The sequence below is a fragment of the Globicephala melas genome, chromosome 20, assembly GCF_963455315.2.
Source record: "Globicephala melas chromosome 20, mGloMel1.2, whole genome shotgun sequence".
NCBI classification, from domain to species: domain Eukaryota; kingdom Metazoa; phylum Chordata; class Mammalia; order Artiodactyla; family Delphinidae; genus Globicephala; species Globicephala melas.
The window spans coordinates 50,221,447-50,240,759 of record NC_083333.1 but is presented as its reverse complement, the minus strand read 5'-3'; the positions used below and the strand labels follow the sequence as shown (position 1 = coordinate 50,240,759).

The following is a 19,313-nucleotide window of genomic DNA, read 5'->3' as shown; positions in this document are numbered from 1 at the left end:
TGCCAGCACTGTGTATGTACTTACATCAGTCTCATTTAATCCTCATAACCCTGTGTATGTTGGTCTTCTGAGAATTGGGGAAGCTGAGGGTCAGAGTGGTTGAATAACTTGCCAAAGTCACTCATTTAGAACGGAGTAGAGCTGGCTTCTGATTCCAGAGCCCACTTCTTTTCCAGACAGTCTTTACCTACCCTCCTCCAGTACACCCCACAAAAACAGCAACGCTGAGGCACATCTAGGGGTGGTCCTGTCCTGTGGCTGGAGGTGTCACTTCCCCTGGCAAGTTCTGCCTTCTCGGTTTCTGTGGCTCTGTGTGTGGCGGTACAATCTTGTTCCCACATCATTTTTCCAGTTCCTTCCCGACTTATCTGAGGAATTCGTACCTCCTACCCCTCCATCCTGGGGACACTCAGAAGGTTCTGTTTTGAGTTCCACCTGCAATTGTGGCTCCTTGTGGAAAAGGCCAGCCCGTGAGGTGGGACGGCCAGGTTTGCTGTGCGCTCCCTATGCGTTTGGCTCTCAGAGTGGTGTACCTAAGGTCTTTGTTTTTAATCATAATAGTTCACATCTTTGCTTTCCGTGCTGCCCAGTGGGAGCCAGCTGGAGGTGGTAGCAAATCTTCCTTTAATTTCCACTGTGATGGATTATTACTTCATTTAAAATGGTGTTTAATTTGTACACGTGCCCTGAGGCTTTAAAAAAGCGAACTCATTTGATTATTGTTGGAAATCAGTTTAGACTCCACAGTATGTTCAGCGGGTTGGACTCATGAAGCCCCATGGAGCCTGTGGCCCCATTAACAGGTACCAGAGTACAAAAATTAAAATGTGGTGAGTTCTACAGCCCCATACCCTTAATTTCTTCCATAAAAAAAACCCAAACAAACATCTGTTTCATCTTCCTTCCTAAAAACTGACTTCTTTTTTACTTCCTTTTTAAAAACAGACTTCTTTTTAAAGCAGCTTTTAATATTTTCCCTTAAGAGGGAAGAAGACAGTAATAGGTGATTATTTTTTGGCCCCTAGCTCTCACGTTTTTTCTCACTCATCCCGTTCTTTCCTTTATTCTCAGGCACGAGGACCCCCTCTTGATTCTCCTTCACTTTGCTTTCCACTTTCCTTCTCTCATTCCTTCTTCTTTTTTTTTTTTTTTTTTTTTTGCGGTACGCAGGCCTCTCACTGTTGTGGCCCCTCCTGTTGCGGAGCACAGGCTCCGGACGCGCAGGCTCAGCGGCCATGGCTCACAGGCCCAGCCGCTCCGCGGCATGTGGGATCTTCCCGGACCGGGGCACGAACCCCTGTCCCCTGCATCGGCAGGCGGACTCTCAACCACTGCGCCACCAGGGAAGCCCTCTCATTCCTTCTTGATTTCCCTGTACCAGTGGGCCAAGATTCATATTTCAGCAAGCCACTTTTTCTTTTCTTCCTTCTTGGGTAAGGAGTCACTTTTGTGGGTGCCTGTCAATCCCCAGCAAAGAGTGAGAGGACCAGAATGACCATAGGGCAAAGTCCAAGGCCTGCAGCCTAGGCTCTCTGGGGCTTTTCCAGCACCAGGCAGCCTGGGATGTTGCTTGCATGGTCTCTTTTTAAGTTCTGAGCTGTGGTGTGCAATGAATGTGTTTGTATGTGACATACTCACATTTAATGCAGACTGTGAATGCTGATTTCTCCAAAGGTAGCCATGAATAAGTTTTGAGATTCACATTTGAAGCTGAGCATAAACCGGCAGAAACCCCTGCCGGTGAACTTTTTTTGGGTTTCCTACAGAAGAGAAGTGAGAAAAGAAATAATTCTACTCTGGGGAAAGGCATAATTTAGAAGCCGTCAGCATGTGTAAGAAAACAGACTCTGTGGCTGCTCTGTAAACCCAGACTGGCAGCCAGGGCTCATTGTTTCCTTTCCTTCCTTCAGCGTTTGTATAAGGCGAATGGGGCCAGCGCCTCTCCAGCTCCCCACCGGGCAGCTGAGGCTGTGGACTTCAGAAGCGGCTGGCCTGGGGCAAGCCTCCCGCTTGCTTCCCCTGCCTCCGTCTTTCCTGTTCCTTACCCCCTGACCTATCACCCCTTACTTTCCTGGAAATACTATCCTTCCTGAGAGTGGAACAGGAGTATTGGAAGGTTCAAGGATATTTCAGGAAACCCCAAGTGGGGTATTTAGCTCTTTCTACCACCTCTTCCACTTCAACACCCAACAACATTGGTCTACCATGGGCTTTCGTTTTGACCACTCACCTTCCACTTCCACTTCCACTTCCACTATGCCTGGGTGAGACGCAGGGGTTCTGATCCAAGGGGTCGTGTTATCTCTTGTTATGGCCAGGCCTACCTCCGAGGCAAAGCTGGGGAGGTTAATTCTCACCCCCATATTCTTGAAGTATTTCTGTGATGTTCAGTTTAATCTGATTACTCATCTTTAAAATTAGCGGTGGGAGACCGAGCAGGGGAGACATTATGCCTGGGCTCCTGTAGGTCTGAATCCCTTCAACAGTTGGACATCTTGTGTAATTGGTCACCCTGGGTGTGGAGCTTGCTTGGCTCAGCTCCTCAAGGGACATGCAGGGTAAAGGATAGTGACCCCTGCTGTCCTGCAGCCTAGTGCTGGCCGGTGGTGTTGGCCACTCAGGAAGCTCTGTGGAGGCCCAGGGGTATAGTGGCCTTTGGTGACATTATGGTGGGAAGGATGTCGGGGAAGAGGGCAGCTTCCCTGCTGAAGATTCGGTTCCAGTGAGGTTCAGAGGAAAAAAAGGACTATGATCTGTGGGCTTTCTCCAAACATCCAGATGGGCCCCAGCCATAGTCCAGCAAGGAAGATCTGATTCTGTTTGTCTTCCTCCCCTGTCTCTCTAAATAATTTTATCTTCAAAGCATGACGCAGGCGTTCATTAACACTCTGGCTCTCCTGGGAGGTAGGCAAGTGAGAACACCACCCCCGTCAGTGAAGCCCAGGGAATAGGTAGGTCCAGGAGCCTCAGGTACGTGAGCCACAGAGAAACGGAGCGGATCTCAGACCTCGGGGTTTTGCCCTCAGACCTTTACTGGGACGTACCCTAGGCGGCCCTAGGAGCCACCCCTCTTTCTCAGTTTCCTTCTTTCCCATTAGAATAAAAAAGCTGAGGCTGTGGAAGGAAAAATGCTGGGTACTGTGGGATGAGTAATGGAAAATTTGAGAGTTGAAGAGAAATTCTGGTCAGATTCACTGTCGTTGTGAATTTCAGATGCAGGATCCCGATTATGCCGTTAGTTTCATTAATTTACTTGCTTTAAAAAAATGTGCTGAGCATCTACTTTTGGGCAAGGTATTACAAACAGAATCACTTCTCCTAGAAGTACTGGCTAGCTGCGAGGGATCCTGCTGGCTGGGAACTTGATCCTTTGTATCCCATGCTTGGTTCATAAGCAAAAGATGTTGGCTCATAAGCAAAAGATGTTGCCTCTTCAGATGGTGGTTGCAAGTGCTGGAGGACTCCTGGCATCTGGAAATGGGTGAGAAATCCACTTGTGACTGTTGATGTAGCAAATCTCTAGAGACTAAACTTTTCAAGCCATTTATCTTGGTTGGATCAGGAGATCCTTAGGAGTCCTCTCCCTGGGGTTGGAGGTAGCATATCTTTAAGCCTGGCCTTTTCTAGGGCTCCCTAGGAATGGTGATCATGCCGGTTTGCTAGATGTTGGTAGGGTAACTCCTGAGAGCCCTGAGTTGATACTGAACCTCCGACTCTAGAATTGCAGCAATGTTGGGATCTCCATTGGTTTCTTTCTTATTCATGGGGCATCTTGGCACAGTGTAAGAACAGAGGAGGGGGGTCATTTTATCCTGTAAATGTTGCCCTCTCTTGGGTGGCAGTTGGACTCTACTGTACTGGCTTTGCAGGAAGCCCAGCCCCATCAGCTAATGATATTCCTTATCTTGGCACTGCAGGCTGCTGAGAACCAGCCCTAGACCTCTGCTTGAGGGTCCTTCCTCTGAAGACATCACCAGTGTGTGGAGCCCGCCCCACACCCACCCCCTGCCAAACCACGGCCTTTACCTGTGTCTTCCGGTGTTTCCCGTGCGACCCATCCTGTGGGAGTGCCTCGTGGGCCGCCCCAGAGTTCACCCCACACTCAGCAGCGCCAATGGTGAAGATGACAAGATCCAAGACTTTCCAGGCATATCTGCCCTCTTGCCACCGGACCTACAGCTGCATTCACTGCAGAGCCCACTTGGCCAATCATGATGAACTTATTTCCAAGGTACATGTTCCCTGCAGGCCTTCCTTGCCTACCTTGGGGGAGGGCACTTCTGGCTCCTAGGTTTGCAGACGTTTATGAGCTCTGCCAAAGGGCCCGGAACATTTGTATTCCTTCTTTTGTCCAGGGAGGGCTGACCCAAATGGCTGTCTCACTCAGCTGAGAAATAACTCGGAGTTAGGGGGAGAGTGTACTCGTTTAATCTGTAACTTTGGAAAGTAAATGTCATCCCTGTTGAGTCTGTGGGGGCCGGGGGCTCGTGAGCCGGAGGGGAGAGGGGCTAAAGGGATTGGAGCCTTGCGCTCTGCCTGCCTGGGCTGTATTGGCAGGTGCATGCGGTGTAGGGTGCTGCCTGCCTAGAAAGGAATTCTGAGAAAGGTGGTCTCTTGTAGGAGAGGTTAATGGCTGAAATGAGAGAGGGGAATGTTGCTTTTTAAGCCCCTAGGGAAGGTTACCAGATGATTTAGTTACTAAAATGGGTGGCCTTTGGAGGACCAAAAGTGGCTTGGTGAAGAGCTGACCCACTGGCTTGTCGGGACCTTTCGGGCTTCTACGTGAGGTGAAATGGCATGACGTTTGGTCACAATCAGAAGAAAGAGTGGAACCCCATTTTCCCTGAGGAGCCTTGGCACCTGCTTCCTGAAGTTGGGGTGGGGGGATTATTAACAAATAAGTAAACCTAATGTCCCGTTGAGCAGTCCAGACACTGGCTCCTTCAGGCAGCATTCAGAGGGGAGCTGCTCCCTCCTGGCCCCAAGCTTCTTGCCAAGGGAGGAGAAACAGCTTTAGTAGGCTGCAGGAAAAGGAGAAAGAGCTCATGGGGGACTTTTCGCTTTAAAAAGCATCCTTCTTCAGAACCTGGACTTCATGCCATTAAAGTAAAACAAAACAAAACAAAAAACATTTATGCGGACTCAGACAAAGTTTAAAAACAAAAAAATTTAGTGTTCTTGATCTGTTTACAAGAACTGCTAGAAAAGGTGGCATCACTTTCCCTGCCTCTGGCTCGGTAGCCCCGGGCAGAGCCGGAGGAAGGATCAGCAGTTACAGAACAGCCCTGTCCAGCTGGCTGATCTGACAGGAAGTGGAGAAGCTGCTTGAACAACCACGTCTGTTAGTGGGGATTCTCAAATCAGGACTGCAGATGGAAGAACTCCTCCTTCTAGGCCTCTTCTAGGGTCTAGGGTTACCAAAAGGCTTGAACCCTGCAGCCCTCAGAGTCCTGGTCTCTGGCCCACTTTCCCTTCTCTAGGTTTCTGCTAATTACTCTCCTCTATGCTATTTGTGTTCCAGCCAGCCTATAGCTTCCTTCTCTGTCAGCTAACTCATCTTGTCTCAGATTCCTCTTGGACCTTTGGGGAACCCCTGGAGCCTGGAAGTTTGGATGTGGGGAGGCTATGTCAGTGAGAGGAGAGGGGAGTCAGTCCTCTTCACTTTGGAAGCTTGGAGGGAAAATATGAGTTGTCCTACTTCTGGAAATCTCCAGAGGAGTAGAAGCCAAGACATCTTTTTAATATCCAGAAGTACTGTGGGGACTTCCCTGGTGGTGCAGTGGTTAAGAATCTGCCTGCCAATGCAGGGGACACGGGTTCGAGCCCTGGTCCGGGAAGATCCCACATGCCACGGAGCAACTAAGCCCTTGAGCCACAACTACTGAGCCTGCACTCTAGAGCCCACGAGCCACAGCTACTGAGCCCACGAGCCACAACTACTGAAGCCCATGCATCTAGAGCCCATGCTGCACAACAAGAGAAGCCACCACAATGAGAAGCCCGTGCACTGCAATGAAGAGTAGCCCCCGCTCGCCGCAACTAGAGAGAAAGCCCGCACACAGCAACGAAGACCCAATGCAGCTAAAAATAAATAACTAAATTTATTAAAAGAAAAAAAAAGAAGTACTGTGTATCGTAAGAAGTGGAGGTAACCGTAAACTGTATTTAAGCACCTTCTGTGTGCTAAAAACTGCTACTTAACACTTTATAAATATTATCTCACTTAACCCTCATAAGAAGCCTTTAAGGTAGGTGATGTTAGTCATATATTATATGGATGGAGAAGCTGAGACTCATACAAGTTGTCTAAGAACTCAGGTCTTGAGTTCTCAAAGAAGAGAGAGCAATTACTTTGAGCGTGTTCAAGAAAAATTTCTGGAAGAGGTGGTATTTGAGCTGGGCCTTGTGAAATGGTCAGAAGGGAGTATGCGGGGATGACAGTGGCCTTCAGAGTTGATGTCTTACCTCTTTGGCTGGTACACAGGGCCTTGGATGATGTGGCAGAGCCTAGCTTTTGAGTTAGGGTCCCTGCTGCTTCCTTGATTTATGTTCCAACCACTTGGAACTGAGCAACATTTCTCTGGATATGAAGATAGGGGTGTTTCGGGCCTCTGTGCTTCAGCCAAAAGCATCCGTTTTTCGTTACCTCCTTCCTCTCTCACAGGAGCTCTTACACATCCTTTTCCTCCTGGGGCCATGTCCTATTAGCTTTGTATCTCTGGGTCAGAATCTGACCCATAGCAAGAGCTCAATAAATGGTCAGATAAACAGATGGATGGCTCTTGAGCCTTGGGAGAAGATGAGTGATGAGCAAAGAAGACTGTTGGCCTCATGTCCTCCTTTCTACCCCTTTTGGGGCAGAAAGGCTCCTTCACAAGTCCAGGCCAAAGTCAGCACAGGCTGCAGTTTCATTGGCTACAACCCGTGTACAGATGGGGTGCATTAGAGCTTGATGATTAAAGAGTTGTGTTAAATGCCTGACGGTGGGGAGAGAGTGAGGGAACTGTGGCTGGCATTGCACAAAGATTCCTTTATTTCATTCCACAGCCACCCCCGGCGTTAAATAATCTATAGATTCTTATGCAGGTCCACTTAATGGAAAGATCACTGCCCCAGCCCCCTCCTTGGAAAATGGGCCTTTCATTTTGTTCCTCTCTTCCATTTAAGAAAGTTCAGGGAGAGAATGTTTCTCCTGTTCTCCCCTCTTGACATAATCTCCTATGCGGTTTCAGAATCCACCCAGTGGGAGTTAGGAGCTGGGAAGCAGCTAACTGGAGCAGCAGTGTAATTAAATGATACTTTGTACTTGTAACAGAGCCTTTCATCTGGAAGCTTGACATTCCATTGTTTGTTGTTTTTTTTTTTAAAAAGAAGTGAGTCTGCCTTCATTATGGAGAAGCCAACACAAAGGTCCAGAGAACTAAAGCTCAGAGCACGTGGCTAGCAGAGAGCTGGGAACAGAATCAGGACTTCGGGCTCCCGTCTTATCAGCACGGCTAAGCCGCCGTGGAAGTGTGTAGTTGTCAAGTTTTAAACAGTTAGGGTCTGCACTGATGTGGTGGGAAGACTCCCGCACTAGGCCCTTCTGTCTTCCCAGCTTGCTTCAGATTCCTAGAGGCCTGGAATCAGCTGTCCAACCTCTGAGTCTCAGCTTCTCACTAGTAAAATGAGTTAAATAATATTTGCTGTGTCTAATGGCTAGCAGTTAGCACTCGTGTGCTTACTGTGTGCCACGGCCGGAACAGTCCTAGGAGGTAGCCCTACCTTATTTGAGAGTGGGGGGAGTAGGCTTACCTCATTGGGTTGTTAGGAGGCTGGATGAGATCATCGATGTGTGGGTGGCTTGCAAATCACAAAGCTCTATGCAAATGTAAAGTAGTCCCTTTGCTTCACTTGGCCTTGATGTCCAAAAAAAAACAAAAACAAAAACAAAGCAAGGAGGTGGGGTGGAGGGATTGTTACTGCCTAAGCAACTTTACTTTAGCCAAGATAGTTTCACTTTAGAACCTGGAGCACAGGAGTTGGATTTGAGAGAATAAGGCAATGGAAGAGAAGGACAGCCAAGTTGTGTGTGTTGGCAGAAAGGTAAGAGCATTTGCTCTGTAGGACGCTGGGGGGTGCGGGGCGTTGGGGGTGCTTTTTGAATCGATGACAGAACTATCTAGGGAATGTGCTGAGGCCTCCTACAATTTCTTTCTTCGGGGGTGCTGTGGTCTAAATGCTGAAGTGTTTGCACGCAGAGGTATTTTGAGTTGGCACGAGGAATTGCTCACGCTGTTGTTTCTCACTTAATGGTGCAAGTCACAGTATAAAAATATACTTTGGTTATAAAATAATAATAGTTTCAATTGGAACAGTTAGTTGCCCCCAGTGAAAACAATCTAATGCTCATTTCAGTGGATACTATCTATTATGGAAACCTGGATCTTTGCAAGACTTTGCATAAAAATTATCTGTAGTCAGTCCTTCCCTTGCCTCCCTCCTGCTAGCCCTTCAGTGGTGTTGCAAGTAGGCCATTTAAGAATGGTGAATTGGATTAATCTATCATGAACCCACTTTGGGGACGGTGGCTTCATTCCAAGACACAGGTTGCACTAAGTGCCCTGGGTCCTTAGAGGGAAGGTGTTGGAGGCTGTGGAGTGGGCAACTCAGTGACAGCCTGGGGTTACACAGCCTCAGGGCCGGGCTTCTCTGCCTCACACCCCTCAGCTGCTGTCTGTGTGAGGAGCTGGGCCTCCTTCTGAGGCTGCAGTCTAATTAGGAGGCAGGTTCTTTTTGTTCCCTGTGGGGTTCCATTGGGCTCACAGTGGTGACATTTTGGTTTTTCCTTCCTGCCTAGACATAAGCCGCAGCATAGCTTTGAGAAAAGTGTCAGGGAGGAAGATGCTGTGAAGCCTGAAGACTTGTATTGATCTGGTGGCTGCTGAGAGGCCCACTCTGCCCTCGGCCTCCCACCTCTGCTTCTGAGCACTAGCGTTCTACACCAGTGACTCTCAAAAAGTCTTGTACCCCAACACAGTGACTTAGAGGTTGTGGGCAAAGAGGGAGTACCGTCCCATCCTGTCAACTCTACGTTTCAGGTATTTGTTTCTCTTAATCCCCACTACCCACCAGCTTGTCTTTAATGTGCAATAAAACTAACTTTCCAAAATATTAATGCAGTTATTTGTGTCCTGAAAAAACTTCATGTAAAAAATAAATACAGGAACAGAACTTCTAAAAATCTATTCATTTCTTTTCCTCTAGGTGCCCTGGAAAATGTTACAGTGAGCATCAGATTGTATTAGTTGTGTTAGTGACCTCTGTGTCCCATTAAAAGGCATAATTCCTAAAGAACGTATACAATAAGATACGGCTTTTGAAGATAATTCTGTGAGCTTATCTATCTTGCAAAATATATGTCATATTGTAGTTTTATTAATTGAGAGGTTTTGGTATCCAGTGGATGACAATTATTTTTACAAAAACCATAATTCATTAAAATTAGTTTTTCTATTCTAGCAGGAGAGGGAAAAAAGCCAGATTGCATGTAAACCTATAAATGTCTGTCTCATTATAAGTGCCCATTTTTTTGTTTCCAAAGTAGTGGAAACCCAGGGCCAGAGTGATTGTTAGGTTTTAAGAAACAAAAGGTTGAGAACAATCACCGTTGCAGGACCCATACCATATAGCAGGCACCTTTGCTTCTTTTGCAATGTTTGCAAGACACTGTTATGTGTTTGTCAGTTTCCTAAAGAGCATTTCTGAGGTGCAGTAAAGGCAGAATTAATAAATTATGGAAGAGTTCCAACATACACCAATAAGCCCAGTTTAAAAACACATTCAATCAATTTAGCTTTTGTAAAGAAAATCACGTATCCAACCTAAAACTACTTACTTTTTTCCCTCAGCTATTTGATCTTTGAAAGCCCTAATCTCCTACTAATGAAGTGTTAGTTCTGGAGGGGTACAGATAAGCTATCTGTCGACCACCCAGGAAGGGTGACAGGTGAACCCCGTCTACAGCAAATCTCCAAAGGAATGTGGTTAGATTACAGTGTTTCTTGGTGAAAAGAAACTATTTAGAGTTTGTAAGATAGAAAATCTTATGATATCTTCTCCTCATGGGCGCAGAGATTGAATCAAGTCAGGGTGAGATAAATCATAAATTAGGCTGGTACAATTTGTACAGCATAAGTGTTCAAAGTTGGGCCCACCTTAACTGGATCTCAGAGGCCTCTGGTACATGTGGGTGATGGCAGTGGGGACTGTGCCTATAACTTGCTCTTTTGTCTCATTGGCTCTGTTCTATTATTGCACGAATACAAAATATGTAATGCGGTGGGGTGCACTGTACTAGATATGATACTACCCTCGAGGATTTTACCCTCAAGAACTTTCACTCTAGTCTGGGGAGATAAAAGGTTCATAAGTCATCCCTTTTTTTTCCCTTAGAACAATTTAACACAAAATATACACATGTATAGCTCCTGAGATGTTACAACAAATTTAAAATATGTAGATCAACATGATCCAAATCGTTTCCAAGACACCATTATGGTGGTTCAACAACCATTTTTTTTTTTTTTTTTTTTTTTATTCAGTACGTGGGCCTCTCACTGTTGTGGCCTCTCCCGTTGCGGAGCACAGGCTCTGGACACGCAGGCTCAGCGGCCATGGCTCACGGGCCCAGCCGCTCCGCGGCATGTGGAATCTTCCCGGACCGGGGCATGAACCCGTGTCCCCTGCATTGGCAGGCGGACTCTCAACCACTGCGCCACCAGGGAAGCTCCCAACAACCATTTTATAGTGTATACTGAATGGATGTCCACATCATGCCACAAAACCCTACTCTTTGTTTCCAAATTTGAAAGCTAGTCCTCCAGAGCAGGGGGCCAGTCAGCCTCTATAGACACAACATCCAGCTCAGGAATGTCTGCAGTCACATTAATCAGAGTCAGTGTTCGGCCTGGTTCTTCCAAAGCCTCCGTGTACAAACTCTTTATTGTAGGTTCCAACTTGAATCTTTAGATAGAGGCAAAAACGATGCCCATCCACATAGCATGTCTCCATAGAGTGAATGGTGTGAGTTCTCACAGCTAAGGGCCTCTGATAAAGGACCCGTAAAGGTGTTTTCTGGGCGCTCTCCAAGTCCCATCTGGTTGTGGTTCCTTCTTTATACGTTTAGTTGTAGAAGATCCTTTCTGCTAGTCTTCAGGTCGTTCCCCAGGTCATTATAGCTGCTCTATAAATAGTTGTAATTTAGGTGTGCCCATGGGAGGAGGTGAGCTCAGGGTCTTCCTACCCCACTGTCTTGGCCCCTCCCCCATAAGTTGTCCCTTCTTGAAGTTTGTATGGTCAACCCTCTGTATCCACAGTTCCACATCTGGGGATTCAACCAACAGTGGATCAAAAATAATTCAGGGGCTTCCCTGGTGGCGCAGTGGTTGAGAGTCCGCCTGCCGATGCAGGGGACGTGGGTTTGTGCCCCCGTCCAGGAAGATCCCACATGCCGTGGAGCGGCTGGGCCTGTGAGCCATGGCCACTGAGCCTGCGCGTCCGGAGCCTGTGCTCCGCAGCGGGAGAGGCCACGACAGTGAGAGGCCCAAGTACCAAAAAAAAAAAAAAAAAAAATTCAGGAAAAAATTCCAGAAAGTTCCAAAAAGCAAAACTTGAATTTGCTACATGCATGCTGGCAACTATTTACGTAGCGTTTACATTGTATTAGGTGTTATAAATAACCTAGAGGTGATTTAAAGTATAGTAGTTTATATGCAAATACCATGTCATTTTATATAAGGGACTTGAGCATCCTTGAATTTCAGTATCTGAGGTGGGTTCTGGGACCAGTCCCCTGTGGACACAGTGGGATGACTGTCCTTCACCTTATGGTTTTTTTATGTGGTCTCTTTTTTTTTTTGCCACACTGCACGGCTTGTGGGATCTTAGGTCCCCAACCAGGGATTGAACCCGGGCCCTGGCAATGAAAGCACTGAGTCCTAACCACTGGATGGCCAGGAAATTCCCCACCTTATATTTATCTTAAACCATTTATCAAAGTATAACGATGAATGTCTCCCATTAGTCTGTGAACTACTTGTGGAGATAATTGTGATGTCATCTTTGTGTCTCTAGCACCCAGCACAGCTCCTAAAGACTGGTAAATTTTCAGTGAATATCTGAGCAAATAACTGTTAGTTCTCTAAGATAGAGACAGAATAAGGGGCTCTTAATCTGGGGTCCATGGGCTGGCTTCAAGGGATTTCTGTAAAGTATGTTTAATTCTATGTGTATGTATATTTTTCTAGGGAGGGTTCCATAGCTTTCATTAGGTTCTCAAAGGATTGTTGATCAAAAAAACCCCCTTAAGATCCATCTGTCTAGAAACAGAAGTTCTGGGAAGACTTGGTAGAAGTGACACTGAGATGTACCTTGAGGCAAGAACCTAGACGTGTGGAAATGGATGGGGAGGGACTGGTAAAAGGAGCATCGCGAACAAAGAAGTAGAGGCCAGGAGTGTGTGGGGAGGAGCCATTCTTTTGGGCAACATGGAGAGCTGTGCGAAAACGGATTGAAAGAGTAGGCTGACGCCAGGTTGTTGGGAGAATAGAAGTTCGGACCTTATTTTGCTGGCAGTTGGGCGCCACTGAAGACTTCTTTTTTTTTTAATTAGGTTGCGCTGTGTCTTAGTTGCAGCAGGCGGGCTCCTTAGTTGTGGCTCACCAGCTCCTTAGTTGTGACATGCAAACTCTTAGTTGTGGCATGCATCTGGGATCTAATTCCCTGACCAGGGATTGAACCTGGGCCCCCTGCATTGGGAGTGCGGAGTCTTAACCATTGCACCATCAGGGAAGTCCCATCACTGAAGACTTTTGAGCAAGTAATGACATGACCAGAGCTTTGCTTTTAGATGGCAGGTGTCGTGGTATCCTAGGTGAACTGCTGAAGAAGAGACTAGAATTGGGGAAACGAGTGTATATGCACCTCAGTGGTCTGCAGGTGGTCCAGGCACATGGTGGTCATTCAGTACATACTTGTTGATCACCACTTGGGAAAGAACTACAAGCATTCTAGGGCTTAGAAAAATTCTCTCTATCATTTATAGCCATGAACAAGAGGAATTGAGTTCAGGAAGTCACACTCTTTGGTTGGGAGGCAGACCTGTCCTACAGTCTGTGAAAATTGATGATCTGGGTGGGCATAAGTAGAATTGTTCACCAATTTATTACCAAAGGAACTGCTAGGGACCAAGTCAAGTGAATCATCTGTGTTTTTTGCTGTGGACTGCAGGCAGCTGGAGCACAAATCTGCTCAAATGTGGTCCTTTCTATGTGGTTGCTTTAAATACCAAAAGGAAATGTTGACTTGAGCTATGAGGCATACCCTGAAAATTAATTCTGTGGTTTGCAAATGCCTGTAAGATTCCAGTCCTAAGATTGGTTTGTATGTTCGTGCCTCAGCATTCAGCAAGGACGCTGGTGATTGCAAGCCTGTGTTTCTCGTGAAAACCTGGACTCTTTTCAGCAGGGTGTTCTCCCTGGGAAGCAAGAAGTAGATGCAGAACCTCTGCCCCTGTGTTTTTATTTGAGCACCAGCACTCCCTAGGTCTCTGGAATGGTAAAGCTGCACCATTGCTTCTTTGGCTGTTTGTATTTTGGGGTCTGACTGGAATCTACCATTATACACTAATTGTTCAGTTCAATTATATATATATATATATATATATATATATATATATATATATATATATATAGTATTTTAAGGATATACATTAAATTTTTATTATGAAATATACAGAAAAAGATGCATAGAACACAAATGTATGGCTTAAAGAATTGCTTATCTAACCACTACCCAGTTCAAGTAAGTGAATGTAGATCATTGACAGAACTCTAAAAGCCAACAGTTATTCTCAACCTTCCCCTTGAATGTTACCATTATCCTGATTTGTGTAGGAATTTCCTCCTTTCTCTTCATATTTTAACCACCAAGGTGTATATTCAGTACTTGAACATTTAGATTTGCCTGTTTCTGAAATGTACATAAATAAAATTTCTCTGTATAAATCTTTCATGTCTTCCTTCCTTTGCTCAATATTACATTTTAAAGATTTATTCATCTTGTTATGTGTAGCTACAGCTTTTGGTTGTTGGTGGCGATGCTGTATAGAGTTCAATAATATTTTTTGTGTTTCAAACAACATGCCAGGCCTAGGCTGGGTGCTAGGGATAGAGAGAAGCCAACAGGATTCCTACACTCAGAGAGCCTGTGATCTTTGGGGTACATGGGAATGTAAGCCTCACTACGGAGGGCAGAAGAATGGTACAGATGAGGTTGTACTGGTGCCAGGATGAAAAACACAGGATGAAAAATCTACATTGCTGCTATTAACTATTATTTATTGAAGATCTACTGTGTGTTAGGGACTCCTTACTTTACAACATCCCTTCAAGGTGGGGATTAAGTGACTTGCCTAAAGCCATGGGGTAGCAAAAACATATGGGATACAGGTCTAGCTAGGTCTGTACCCTCTTTCATAGCTTGACCTAGGTAGCTCCTTTTGGCATTGACTATTTTCTGGGTCTCAGTACTATTGGTGGTAAATCCTACCCCTTCTCCCCTCCTATCATTTCTCTTGCCTGGAGAATGCTTCTTTTTCTCTATTCAATTTCTACCCATTCTTGAAGACCAGCTTAAGTATTTTTTTCTAGGATGTCTTCCTGGACTATAGGATTCTCTCCCTCCACTGGACATCTGTAGTACTCACTGTCTGGTTGTTCATTTGGCAATTAGTAATGACTCTTGTAATAATACGGTCTGTGTTTTTGTGGTTACATGCACTTTTATGTGTAATTGTCTTGTTTCCTAATAAGATTCTAAATAACCTGGAGTCACAGACTTTCCGAATGCCCTTGGCCCTGGGTTTTTCTAGTTCAACTCCTCATTTTACAGATTAGGAAACCGAGTGCCTCTTAACTTTGTACTTTGCCACCTCCTCCCTGCCACACACGCCACCTACTGCCTTACACATAAGGGGTGCTTGAAAATGCTAGAGGCAGCCCTGGAGGAGAGGGCTGGCAGCTGGGATAATGAAAGTATCAAGCTGTGAGGTCTTGGGCAAGATTGTTCTCTCAGGCTCTCCCTTTTCTTCATCCACCCAATCCAAATGAGGCATTAGATTAGACTGTCATTAAAGGTTCCTTCCACCTCCCCCATCCTCTGATTCTAATATAGCAGCAGCAGATGATACAAGGCAACGTAACTTAGTGGTTAACAGTGTAACGTCTGAGTCAGGCTACCTGGGTTCAAACCTTGGCTTCTTTGCCTATTAGTTATGCAAGTTAAGTAACCTCTCTGTGTCTTGGTGCCCTCATTGGGAAAAGGGGAATCATATTAATGTTAGATACCTATAAGATTTTTGTGGCAATTAAGTGAGGCAATCAATATAAAGTACTTCTCACAGTGCCTGACATATAGTAAATGCTCAGTAAATGTTCTATCTATGAATATCGTTAAGCAAAAAACAGAAAGTGGCACTCAAACATAATCAGGTCCTGACACCCATAACAGTTCTGGCATATTCACTCCTTCCATTTTTTGAGTCTCAGGTATTGCCCTTTAGCTATACGGTGTTGTCAGTAGTCTTCTGAGACCCGTATAAGTCTCTGGTTCTTTATAGTAATTCCAAAGGGACCAACACGTTTCTGGAGGTAATTGAATGGCAGCAGCAGCAGCTTCCATTCTGCTTTTGGGGGGCCTTACCTGCAAGTAGCTGGGAGGCCTCTCTAGAATTTAAATGGAAAAATCTGCCCCCTACCCCCCTTCCCTTCCTGTCTGCCAGGTGGTTATTTTGCCCGTGAACCACACATCAGCCAGTTACAGAAACCTCAAACTACCATGACAACAGCAGCCCGGGCAGCTGGAAGAGAATTCTGGGCCTGAGTGTTGCAGCAGTAGCTGAGAATTGCTTCTCAGTTTGGTTCACCCTGTGACGTTCCACGGTGGGGGGCTGGGGCGAGTTTCTTTTGAATGAAGCCATTTTTCTTTCTTTCCTTTTTTTTTTTGTTACAGAAAGATGGTTTTCATTATTTATTTATTTAGGCTGTGTTGGGTCTTCGTTGCTGCATGCAGGCTTTTCTCTGGTTGAGGTGAGCGGGAGCTACTCTTTGTTGAGGCGCCCAGGCTTCTCTTTGCAGTGGCTTCTCTTGTCGCGGAGCACGGGCTCTAGGTACGCGGGCTTTAAAAGTTGTAGTTCTTGGGCTCATTCGTTGTGGCTCGCAGGCTCTAGAGCGCAGGCTCAGTAGTTGTGGCACACGGGCTTAGTTGCTCCGCGGGATGTGGGATCTTCCCGGACCAGGTCTTGAACCCGTGTCCACTGCATTGGCAGGTGGATACTTAACCACTGCACCACCAGGGACGTCCCTGCCATTTTTCTTATCTTTGAAAACAAACCCAAAAAAGAATCTCTGATGCCTTTGTTTCCAAAGCACTCAGCCAACTCCTGAGGGGAGGGTTTGACCTGGTGACCCAGAGTATCGTCTCTGGGGTCAGGGCTGCTTAGCCAAGGAGAACCTTAGCTCTCTGCTTCCATCCCCTCCCTGCCTGTTGCTGGTGGCTGGACAGTGACTCAGGAGAGGAGGAGGGAGGAGAGGAAGAGAGGAGGAGACAGCTCCACCAGCTGCTGCTAAAAACAACAACATCTAATCAGTCCATAAACTCCCTCCCCTCCAGAGCACAGTGATGTCAAGAGGCAGAGCAGGTGGCATGGACTCTCCCCTCCCCCTATCCCCTAATGCCTTTGGATCTTTGAAGGGACAATTTATGGTTGTCAAAAGGAAAATTATCTCTCTTTGCGGGGGGAGGGGTGGCAGGAAATTCCTTCTCTTCCCTTTCAGGACTGGTCCCACCAAGAGCATTCCCTGTAACTTCAACTCTAACAGGTAAATGAGGGGCCTGGAAGAGCATTCCCTTGCCGAAACAAAAGATCCTGGTGTGAAGCCTACTGCACTAAGCCCAACCAGTTCTGCTTTCAGTGAGCTCCTCTGACCTGTTAGATACGAGAGATACAGTGGCAAACAGATGTATAACTTGCCCTCACCCAACTTGTACCCAGACTCCAGTCTGAAGAAGCACCTGGCAGCAGTACAAGTGGGGAGATCCATCGTGAGCCTGGTACCCAGGGTTGTCTGGAGCAGCTGAGAGGCCGGCATGTCGTTCCATGTTGTTTTCTACCCAATTTGCCTGATTTTCATGAGATGCCCAAATATGTACAGCTTTCCCCCTGATTACCCCTGCTTCCCCTGCAGTGTCAGCCCGAGCTGTAAAGCTGCCAGCCGGGCTCTTGCAGCTTGAGGTGGCCAGCGAATCAGACCTGCTGTCCTCTGATATGTCTTTGGAGGAATGTCTGTTCTTAGGACCAGGCCTCTTTGCTGGTTTGCTTACTTTACCCACAGCCGGTCCCTCCCCTTTACATGCTGAATGTTCCAAATGACAGGTAAGGCTCTGAGGAACCTTTAAGGTTCATCCTAGACACATTCACCCAGGAAACCTAAGGAGAGAGGAAGTGAGAAAAAATAGACTTCTTGGAGCTCCTTTAAGCTCCAAGTCGCCGTATATCTTGATCCTCCCCTTAGCAGGAGAAAGAAAAACAGCAAAGTGTATCGGTGGGGGAGGAGAGTTCCTCCCAGTCTGTCTCCTTCTCTAGAAGAACAACAGGCCAGTCTGCCCTGGGCACTATGGGGCCAGGTGCTGGGTAAGTACACCAGGAAGGAAAGCTGATAAGATAAGGTCTGACAAATCTAGGTCACCAGGCTGCTCCAGGCACCTGTGTGACTAGTCACCTTGAAACGGACAGGAGGGAGGATGGACTTTGTTCAGGGCACAGACTAGCTGACTTCCCAGGCCTTTGTTTGTTTGTTTATTTAATACACATTTCTTGATCACCATTAAATGCCAGGTCCTGTGCTTAGGTGTTCCAGGCTCCTGTGTGCCTCTGGTAGGCAAAATCTCCTCCTGGATCCCAGGCCTGTAACCAGTGCTAAAAAAAGAAATGACATCATGCAAAAGCCAGTTGGTCCACTAACTTCCAGAGTGGGAGCAGCCAGACTCTTGGTAGAAGGGAAGGGCTGTTTGGAGTCTTCATTCCCTTCAGCTCGATCAGGGGTCAGCAAAACTTTACCTGTAAAGGCCAGATAATAGTATTTCAGGCTTTGATGGCCATAGGGTTTCAACTCTGCAGCCATAGTGGATACATAAACAAATGAGCCTGACTCTGTTCTAGTAACACTTTACTTACAAAACAGGTGAGAGGCCCCATTTGGCCCTAGTGCATTGTTTGCTGACCCCTGAATAGAAGATTGGAATGACAGTTGTGAAATGGGTGTTGGAGAAATGAGTTTATGTGATTTCAGGAGGCATCCCAAATCAACACAGTGGCTTCACTTGGTAGGGATAGTATAGGACTTGATGCACTATGCTCAATGGCAAGGTCTGATTGACACCAGAGAATTCTACTGCACAGGCCAAACTTCAACCTCAGCCATCTAGCACGCTGGTTCCCACCAAAGGTTACAGGGTAACCAAGCCAGACAGAGCACACAATTTCATACAATCTCATCACTTATGTGGGAAAACAATATGGGGCCCTGTGGATGGCAAGTCATTGGCACCACCTTAAAAGCCCTGAATAAAGGGTCAGGCCACCTCTGCTCTAGGGCCTGGCTCTGCCACTGACTTTTTTATTTATTTATTTGGCTGCGTCGGGTCTTAGTTGCGGCACGTGGGATCTTCGTTGTGGCGTGCAGGGTCTTTCACTGTGGCACGTGGGCTCTTCATTGTGGCGCGTGGGAACTTCTCTCTAGTTGCGGCGCACGGGCTCAGTAGTTGTGGCGCATGGGCTTAGTTGTCCCGTGGCATGTGGGATCTTAGTTCCCTGACCAGGGATCGAAGTCACGTCCCCTTCATTGGAAGGTGGATTCTTAACCACTGGACCACCAGGGAAATCCCGCCACTAACTGTGGAGGGTGGCATTGGATAATGACCGCTCTCTGACCATTTAGCACATACTGAGTACTACTGTATGAGGCACTGGGGATACAGAAATGGACACAACAAAATTCTTGCCCTTAAGTAGCTCATGATCTAGTGGGGAAGACAAATAGGTGAACTATTATATGAGGTAGTGAAACACAGGCTTTGAGTAGGTGATTATTCAGGCTGCTGTGGGGGCAAAGAGCAAGATGAGTGTTTATTAAGTGAAGAAGAAAGGGGAGTCCATTCTGAGCAGAGGCATAGAAACATTCTAGAGGAGATCCAGCCTTGGGGACCACAGGTAA

The 19,313-nt window shown here is 46.6% G+C and overlaps 1 protein-coding gene across 1 annotated transcript in view; it reads left to right on the top strand.

Moving 5' to 3' along the window:
• YPEL2 (yippee like 2) overlaps window positions 1–19,313 on the top strand; it is a 60,386-nt gene that overhangs the window by 16,740 nt on the left and 24,333 nt on the right. Inside the window, exon 2 of the mRNA XM_030881760.2 lies at window positions 3,918–4,231. Within this exon, the coding sequence (XP_030737620.1) occupies window positions 4,115–4,231 (117 nt within the window). The 5' untranslated portion in view covers window positions 3,918–4,114. The remainder of the gene's footprint in view (window positions 1–3,917; window positions 4,232–19,313) is intronic.